The sequence below is a fragment of the Typopeltis vanoorti genome, chromosome 5 (assembly GCF_054136105.1).
Source record: "Typopeltis vanoorti isolate ZY-2024b chromosome 5, IOZ_Tvanoo_1.0, whole genome shotgun sequence".
NCBI classification, from domain to species: domain Eukaryota; kingdom Metazoa; phylum Arthropoda; class Arachnida; order Uropygi; family Thelyphonidae; genus Typopeltis; species Typopeltis vanoorti.
In genome coordinates, this window is record NC_143553.1 from 70246886 (window position 1) to 70257141 (window position 10256).

Genomic DNA, 10256 nt, shown 5'->3' on the forward strand with positions numbered 1-10256 from the left:
TAACTAAGGTCCCAAATTTTTATTTCATTTCACTAAAGACTTTCTCAAAGTCAATACGACACGAGTAATTTGAAGTTATTTTCTTTCTTCACCCCCCCCCCCCAACGATTGTTTTTAACGTGAAGACTTAATCAATAGATATCAGCCATTTTTTCCCTTTTCAAATCCATTCTAAACAGTTTAAGTGTCTTTTTAAAATGTTTATGCTTATACCTGTTGCGTATATTTTGTATCCTGGTCTACAGCAGACTTTTACTTAACATTTCAATTTATCTTTCTTGAAAATAGACAAAATTCCTAGACAATAATAGACTTTTCCCTAATTGTTGAGAGACGTTCCTGATATTTAAATTTTAAAATAAAATTTGGTAAAATTATAATAATAAAAAAGAAAGTAATATTTTAATAATAATTTTAAAAGTTCACATAATTTCTTCCAGCTTTTTTTTTTTTTAATTTCAGTTATTTCATAATAAATAATATAAATCAGCTAACGCCTTTTATTCACTTATAGATATTTTTGGATTCAATAAACTTTGCTAAGGATCTACTTAATAGTTGTTGCAGAGTTAAAAAGGACTCGTCTCCCTATAAGGGAGTATACGAGTCCTTTTTAACCTTATCTAGCTTTTGAAGACTGAGTAGGTAGCTCAGTCTCCACCGGTTGCCAATCAGAGATATCTGGCCCTTGCCTATCACTAATTATAAGTGGTAACTGATGAGGAGACCGGCAGACAAGTGCTGCATCTCTTGATACCTAACAGGATATGTTACTGTCTGAAATAACATGGGTTATACGGTCGATTTCCTTGACGGGACGAAAAAACCAGCTTGAACCACGTAAAAGCGCCCGTGCCAGAGATCGACTAACTTGAGAAACGGTCGAAGAGAGGCTAAGAAAAAGTTCCTCTAGTCGACGACTAGACTTGAACTTAAGTCTATCTGCAGGCGGCCTAGCACAGAGGATGAAAGAGCCACTTCCACTTAGCTTCAAAGGCTTTCAGCTAGTGTGATAATATCGACCTCGTTAGCGTTATTCTTTATGTTGGTATGTTAGGTATTTATTACCTTTACAAAATATTCATAATTATTATTTTTACCGAGCCTGTGTAGCTCAGTGGATGTGGCGTTTGCACACCACCGCGCTTGGCCGCACGAAGGAAGGCTTGGTTTCGAGTCTAGTCGGCGACTAGAGGAAATTTTTCTAAGCCTTTTTTCGACCGGTTCCTGAGTTAGTCGATCTTTGGCACGGGCAAGCAGGTTTTTCCTCCCGGAAACTCGGGTTTTTCGTCCTGTAAACTCAAGAAAATCGACCGTAGAACCCACATTATTTCAGACATTAAATATTGTGTTAGGGTTAGAAACCACGAGATGGCGGCACATTTGAGCCGTCTCTCTTCACTGCGTACCGCTTAATTAGTGATAGCCTTGGGCCATCTGTCTCTGATTGGTACCAGTGGAGATTGAACTGCCCACTCAGTCTCCAAAAGTTAGATAGGGCTAAATGGCCTCGCCTACTCCCGTATACGGGAATAAAAAGGCGTTAGTTGATTTTTTTTTTTTTATTATTTTTACCAGAAAATTATTCCATGTTTTATACTTGATACCTCTAATACTTTGTTATTCAATTTCTTTATTCAGATTGTTTACGATTTTATATGTTGAACGCATTCACTATAATTCTGTTTCTATTTATTTTACAATTTTATAATTTCAAGCATCTAACATTAGGTTTGGTATTTTCCATTTTCTTTTACGTGATCAAAAAGAGATTTAAAGCTTCTTGATTACCAGTTATATTTACGCATGTCTATACAAGGAATTTACTGTTTTCAAATTACTAAATAGGGAAACATTAGCCTTAGTTGAAACAAAAATGCTTTAATGTTTTATGCAGTTCCTGATAATTAATTTACGAGGACTGTGAGATATAGAGAGTACTTGCCTGAAGTTTCCAACAAGAAAAATAACTGGGAAAAGGAATCCCATTGTTCATAGGGGAGAGGATGCGATCAAATAGTGAACCCAATGAAATGAGATTAATACTTTAATGTAAGGCCACTTCCAAATTAAAACTGGTTCAGCCAATCTCTAGAATTTCATCTAGAAAGATTCTGAGTTTAATATTAATATATGGATCTGTATTTGCTTGCACAATACAACGATTATTATTTTTTCGAAGTCTATGTCCTGCTCAGTAAAAGTTAGTTTGAAACGCATGGTATAGATCCTTAGCAAGTTTATTGAACCTCAAAGTACCAGCACTGTTGAGTATTGCAGTATGGCATTTATGTTACTGAAACAAGCTAATTACTCCACAGAGATATATATTAACTGACCGCAAACAGTATTAATAAAGCAAGTCATATCATTCAAAAATAGCACGCTGTTTGGAAGAAAACAGCAGAAGGTTGCAGTATGAAATACACCAGATATCTGGAGCAGAGACCTAAATATAAAACTAGCGATATCAGTTACGATTTTAGTCTACTTTAACGATATTCCATATTACGGGTAGGTTTGGTTGGGTGGAACTACGACCAAAACAATTATGGATACGAGATCAGTGTATTATATCTATTACGAGTATGCAACTCATACGAAAGACTGTAAACTTACAGTGCACATTGGTACAGTGGGTAGCTAAAGATATTTAAAATTATTTATTTATTTATTATTTTTACAAATACCGAATATTCTGCTCTAGAGACCAAACATGGCATATTTATGCCACTTCAGGCCTCCAAATAAGCGAATGGTGGTGGTTTCACACCACATCTACAGTGGGATTAGAATCCGCAGCTTGTTAGTTGTAGAGCGAGTATATTGGACACCTGGGTAACCAAGCCTTCTTCACCCAGCCTGGTTGTGTCACCCTTTCATCGTATGGTGCGAAAACATAGCACCGCTTACTGGAGGGATAAACAACCATAGTTTCGGACAGAAAAATCTTGTACCTTCGTATGGGACCTGCTAGCTCTGATCATTAGTAAAGCTATAATACATTTGTACCGGCTAAGAATATTTTTTCCCCCATTTTATCAATTATATATTTATTTTTTTATTTTTACATAGGCTAGAAACCCTGCTCTAGAGATCAAACATGGAACTTTTTCAAGACACTTCAGGACTCCAATAAGCAGGTGGTGGTCTCACACCAGGCGATGAAATTCATCTCCCACCTAAAGACAATCACAAACATAGCGAGATTCGAACCCGCGATTCTGTTTGTTGGAGAGCGAATACGCTAAGCACTCGGCCAACTAGGCCGGCAGTTTCAAGGATTCTTACAACGCTGGCAACATCCTCTGTTTTACGTGTCTTTTCAAGGACGCTATATAAATGTCAGAAGCCAAAGCATTCTTATTTCTTATGTTATAGTTAAACCATCTGTCATGTATCACTAGAGCTGCAATGAAAGCTACTTCATTTGTATCTCTGTAGCTTTTCTAGAGGCATTTCATAACAAAAGTTTAAAACACACAATATAGAGGAAATGTAGTTGTAGCTAATACGCAACTTTGCATCAAAATTTTAATGCTAGGAGAAATGTCCAAACCCCGAAACAAAATATTAAGAAAGCAGGAAAATAATGCGCCATGACATTCTGTTATTAAATTGCTTTTTTTGCTCGGAGATAAGAAAAGAATAAAGAAATAATTTTTCGATCGGAATAAGCTAACAAATACAACTTGATGTGTTACCATTAATGCTACAGTTCGAAATAGATGTCAGCGAAGCAAACCCTATTTCTGAAATAAGGTACGTGAAAATAAACTTAATTTTCACGATGGCGTGATTGCATCAATTAGAATGATGGAATTTTCGAGTTTTTATTTCTCAGTTGTTGTTCTTATTTGATTGTGGTTCGACAGAGTAATGTTAAACATTTCATTGAGCTGTGAATCTGACATCAGCAAGAAAGCATTGACTTTTCTTTTTTAATAAATGTTTTCAACTAATAATTCGTTTTTTTTTTAAAAAAAATTACAGCTCGATATTTGTCTAGTATCTGTTCGCATTCGTGGCGGTCGCATTATTACTGTGTGGATTTAATTTTTTTTTCTCTTTACCAATAGTTTAGGCCAGGGATTTAAAAAATTGGGAATTATTTACTTTGAAAATATTATATTTTTATAAATCCTGATTCTAACAATATCCAAGGAAGATATATTTGAATCACAATCCTACTCATAATTTACTCGAAGAGGAATTACCATATTGTTAGGAATGTTTTAAAATTCCGAAGAATCTATTCTATTTTTCTTTAGACAAATAATTGTCTAAAGTGCAAGTTAATAGCTTTAAGCTATTAACTTGCACTTTTCAAGTTAATAGCTTAAAGTTGGAGGATCCAAAATTAGTTGGATCCTCCAACTAATTTTGCAACTGCAGTAACCTTATATTTGAACTTGCTTCTGGAAAGAAGAAGAAAATCACCTTAACTTTCTTAAGCAATATTTTTATTTTGATGCAGACTGGGTGATGTTACCCCACCCACCAAAGTCTACTCTACTAAATAACAAGAACTACCGTGGAAGAATATAATACGGTAACTACATTTCATTCACAATAAGCTATTTCGTATTCAAAGATTGATAACACAGATTCATAGTTAACTAGTATCAGTTTGCTGACTTTAGTTTTGCATGAAGGAGTGAACTTACACTAAAATTATGATTATGTTCTCTTGCAATGCATGCCTTTTTTTGTTAGGATACCATTTAGCCTTTCTGGGATATTTTTTTACAACATCGGATTCTGACTGAAAATGAAAAATAAAAGAATGTAATTCAGGTGTCGAAGCGGCAACTCCAATTTCTCATAATAACAACATCAAAAATATGACATGTAGTAACTAACTATAGAAACTGGAAAACTCAAATGTAACCATGAGGTGTTGACATGCTTGATCAAACTTTGTGTGGGCGGGAAGGTTCTTGCTGAAGGAGACGTTTTTTGTTATTTTCAGATATTTCTTTTATAATCTTTTTTTTTTTTTTATGTAGAATGGTATTTTTTTAATGTCATTTTTTTTAGGTAGAAAGGAAATTGACTGTAATCAAAGCTAAGTTACACTCCTAGATGGATGTGATTTTTCTCATAAAATCTGGAAATCAAATCTTGGTTGGTAATTCTCAAAACAACCTAAGTATTAATTCAAGGCCAAATTGTAGATCAATTTACGTCTTATTTCACTAACTGTTATCATCACTCCATTTTCCAATTATTAACGCATTGGACTCCAATGTTTCCAGTCATTTAAAACAAATACCGTGAAACTTCGATTTTAATCTAATTTTACGTTTCCCTCTAATTAAGCACTTTTTTTTTGTATGGTCCCAGTGAAATAGCCGGAAGAAAATTTAAAGGGATTAAAAACAAAAAAAAAAAAAAAGATGGATATTTGGAGAACGCTTAGCTTTCTCCGAATTTTCAATTTCTTTTTTTAAAACCTGGCTACGAAAACTTACCCAATTTTATGTTTTGCAGTTCAATTCTGCGAATTCAGCAACGGACTTCTTTCCCCATCTCAGTAATCACAAGTGCTTCGATCTAAAAAATGCCCACTTTCAATTGGCTAATGCATAGTTGCCCATGATTGTGCATTCATCATGTGACCACATTAATGTCCTACTGTTCATGTTTCTGACATGCACAGCAGTCCATCTGTTTATTTGAAACAACGTAAACACTAAGGCTTACTGTGAACAAAGTCGCGTTCAAATCTGTATAATCTAGTATAAATTCATTTTTATTTTTCCATTTTCTTTACATTATATACCTGAAATTTTCCGATTTTAATAATTTAATATGATCGCTTCAATGCTGAAAAAATAGGCGTTTCACTGTATCTCATGCTCATTTATATCCATGGTGTCAGTTCAGTATAGTTTTCAATCCTTAGTAGATAAAATGGAATGTGTAGTAATTAGTCGTATGTAGAAGGCGGAGGATTCAAGCAGTTACATTCTTAGAAAGAATCTCTCTCTGGTATCACTACCCTTGTTTGACATATTTCGTTATTCTAATAACTATTTCCTAGGTAAAAATACACTGCATTTATTGCACAATGAATTTAGATGCGCTGCCCACTTCCAAAATGTGGCTGGAATAAATTGTAAAAAAAAAAAAAAAAGATGAAGATATATATTTCATCATTCCATGCTTAAAATGATCTAATTTTCCTCGTATTGTATCATTCGGATATATTTTCTATGACCCCCCCCCCCACCCGCGAGCCTTATTAGCTCACTCGGATTTGAGGATGCTCTTTGGTTAAAAAAAATGGGTTCGAACCTCGTCCAAGGCATGAAGAATTTTTATCACTGCTTTTCAAGTGAAGGTGAGTTAGCCAGTTTCATAAGAAGGTGGCAGGGTTCTTCCTCCAGGAAATTCGGAGTATTTCCTGGAGAAAATACCCCGAATGGTCTATGACTCCGTCGAATGGTCTACGCATCGGCGTAAAATAGGAAGTAAGGAAAAAAAATATGTTTTTAAATAACTTTTGTCTGATCTGAAAATCCTACTCTACAGATCAAACATGGATCTTTTCAAGCCACTTCAAGTTTCTAGTAAGTGAGGCGGTGATCTCTAAACGTGCAATGAAATTTGATTGTTGAATTAGTAATTATGCGCTTCGGAACCATATGCCTGGGAAAGGAGTGTCCTGCGTTCGATTCCCGTCGCTGACGTGAGGAGCTTAGGATCTTTCTCAGCCATAGCCAAGATAGCCAGTCTTGGGCGTGGACCGCAGGGTTTATCTGGGGGTTTTTCCTCCTGCAAGCAGGCAAACCGACCCCGTGAACACACGCTTCTACAGACATAGGAATAAGGAGTGACCAACCTATTCCGTAGGATTCGGTCCCGAATGCCTACACGGTAAAAAAGTGTAGGTCTACGCGTGAGAGTAAATCAAGAAGGATGGAAAGGCTATTAACTATACTAATTAAACTCTTCTTTTTCTTTTACATAAAGTTGCGACTCAGTTTTAGTTCTGATTATTATTAAAAATCTTAACACTGCGTACTGTGACGAATTCTATATTTCATGATGTATAATACCATCTGTTACAAGTAGAGAACAAGAAAGCAGTGTCAAGTCTTGATATCCATCAAATAGCTAGTGAAGTCGACCGCATTTAATTTCATACGGATACAATTAAAATAAATGTCAGCTTTTTCTTGTTAACAGAAAGTCCACTTCTCAAACTTCTTATACAATTAAGCTCTATCGTGCAACGAACGTGCAATCGAAATACGAAGCTAATGCCATAGCAGACCACCCACACAGGAGGTAAACGCGTTTTAATTTTTCACCTACAGTTCCACCTTTTCACATCAGAGTAGTATTGAAAGCTTCTTTACAGTTAATTCATTCCAGGAATTGTTAAGCTTTTATATTTTACATTCTCCTTGATGATTATCATCAATCCCCGTTGGTTTTTAATGTGATATAAGATAGAACTATAACTGAAGCATTGGTGGGAATAAAATTAAGCGAATAGTAAACAGTTTAACAAACATATCTCGCTGCTAGTCATTCCAAAGATCAGCGGCTGTTCAATTTATACTCTTCCCCTGAAATCCCCCCCCCCCATATCTTCTCTGGACAGTCAGTCTATACATTATGAAACTACTCGAAGCAGTCGCCACGTATATTATCAACTTTTACGTATTATTCCAATACCTTCGTAAAGATGTATAACAGTTCAATGCAGATCGTTGATCCCATCTTTGTTCTGCATTCAATCTACGCTTCTAACATAAAAGCTGCCTGTTACTAAAATCGTGTTTTATGCAGAAAGGCTGTTGTTCAAGGAAGCCTCAACCCGCCTTAGGCGGATGAGGATAATGACGATATTGATTCTGTATCATACAGAGCTAGCAGAATTGCACAGCAAACTGCAGAGAATGTTGTGAGTAGCAAAAGCAACAGATTTTTATACTCGTCTTCATTTAAGTGCTACGCTATATAAAATTTCCTATTGCGATTGCAAATATGTTTAGTCAGTTTTTATTAATAAACATAGGGAATAATATTATACTGCAATATAAGTAACGTAACTATGTATTTCATACGGTGCATTTTTCAGATTTTCTGGCTCCGTCTCTTTATATTCATTTTTTTTTTTTTTTTGAGAAAATACTTTGTATATTTGAAACAATTTTCATGTACACGCCCTCGAGAAAGAAAAGGGGAGTATCATACATGCATATTTATACGTAAGATGCATGATCCTGATATCTATACTAATAACAAACAATACATCATAAGAAACAATTTTCGTTTGATTGCAAAGACGGAAGTAAAGCAATGTATTCCATGATAACTACAGAATAATGATGATCTTGTAAAAAATCCAAAATTTTTTCAATTAAAAAAATGCAATATTTCAGCGTGCCAAGGAATAATATTCTACAAAAAAGTCGAACCTTCTAAACTTAAATTGCTCCTTAAATAAGGAGTTGTTTTTTAAAATTAAGAACTTTATTCCAGCAATAATTTCACTAATCCAAGACCAGTTAAACCGAAGTTCGCAGTTTAAGATACCCATTTATATTAGGGAAGAGAACTTCCGTAGCTCAGGCGGCTTAGGCAATGCTCGTTAGTTGGCAAGGCCTGGGTTTGAATTCTATTTAGGACAGAGGATCTTTTATAAGGGCTTTTCATTTAAAGGCGAGTTATTGGTCGCAAGGTTTTTTCTTTCCCAAAACAGGTAACTGAGTAGAAGAAACATGCAATATACAGGCATATGACACTACGGGTATAAAATTAGTCATCCTATTCTCGGACCTGGTTTCGAAAGCCTGCATTTCGATTGTGAAATGATATATAACTAAAAATGCTGACATGAAATTTTGGTGAGCATTTCACACTCGGGGAACGCTATCTGAAGCTTTTGAATATACGGAATAAACAAAGTGGAATAAACAAAGTACCATTTGTAAACAGTAATATGCACCAGAAATGATCTTGATGACATATCACCACAAAAAAGAAAGATATACTTTATCCAACATTAAGAACATTAGATTTCTTAAACAGAGCTCAAGCTTTGCATTTCAGTAACGAATCATCACATTCTCAGGTATTTTGCTTTGTGTCCTGGCATGCAATGAGGAGACGTATTTGATATATTGTCGACGCATAGATAGAATTACCAAACAAACTATCCGGTATCGTCCTGAGATAAGATACGAAGATGCATCTTCATCTGTGTTACGCCTGAGCCAGCACAAATATTATTAGTCCCTATATTTTTTAAATTATATTTATTGCTCTTTAGTATAGAATACGTAACAACGTTTATAATTTTATCTAAATTTTCATTATACATATTATGTAGCTGCATATATTTATGCATGTGTTCATACCTTGTGTGCGTAACAAATAGTTTATACATTTAATTTGGACTTATTGATAATAATAATAATAATCTGCTATAATAACGTTGAATACTCTTTCAGAGGGGGCCCCAAGCTTAAGAGTCAACAGGATGATAAAATACTAGAAAAAGGTCATTCACCTTTTTTTAATATATATATATATATATAATTTCGGGCTAACTTTAATATAGTTCAGAGTCGATGGTATCTTACCTTTGGAGGGACAAGAGCACGCCGCCGGTGAAGTGCTGATGCAGGAGGTGCGTGTTCCACTTCTTCAGGTTCGCTCTCTTCATCTTCAAATGACAATTTTTTGAAAACGTTTGGACCTTCTTGCTCCTGAAAACAAGATGATTCAATGATATCATTAAATAAACAGGTTAAAAGAAATTTAGAGCTATAGAACAAATACTTTAAATCTAATGGTAAACGTTATTCTGACATTTATAAATAGATAAAAAAAACATAGCATAAGATTGAGTATTTGCCATTTTTTTCTCATTATTATTAAACATTATATAATGAGAGCGTTTTTCTATTTTTAAAAATACTGTATCAAGAAGCCAGGCATAACAACAGAGTGAAGCTTGAGATGGATAGCATCAACCTTCATTCTCTTTTGCATACAGCAACAGTTGAGAACCTCATTACGAAGCGTCTAATGATAAGATTTGACTATTTTTTCGCTCTTTAAAGTATATTAATTGACAGATTTGCATAAAAAAATAAATTATCACTTATGCCGTGTGAAAGCTTTGGACTGCAATTGGCACAATTATCTCAACAGTAATTCCTCGTGTGGTTAGGAAGATCGACTATTTTCAAATGACAGATAAAAGACGAACGAGGAAGGAACAGTCTGGGATC

At 34.8% G+C, this 10256-nt stretch overlaps 1 protein-coding gene across 1 annotated transcript in view; it reads right to left on the reverse strand.

The window, feature by feature from the left end:
* LOC150106510 (pleckstrin homology domain-containing family G member 7-like) overlaps nt 1-10037 on the reverse strand; it is a 280061-nt gene extending 270024 nt beyond the window's left edge. The window contains exons 1-2 of the mRNA XM_090393016.1: nt 10017-10037; nt 9603-9728 (exon numbers count right to left, since the gene is read on the reverse strand). Coding sequence (XP_090249142.1) covers nt 9603-9728; nt 10017-10037 — 147 coding nt within the window. The remainder of the gene's footprint in view (nt 1-9602; nt 9729-10016) is intronic.
* Between the last annotated feature and the right edge of the window lie 219 nt (nt 10038-10256).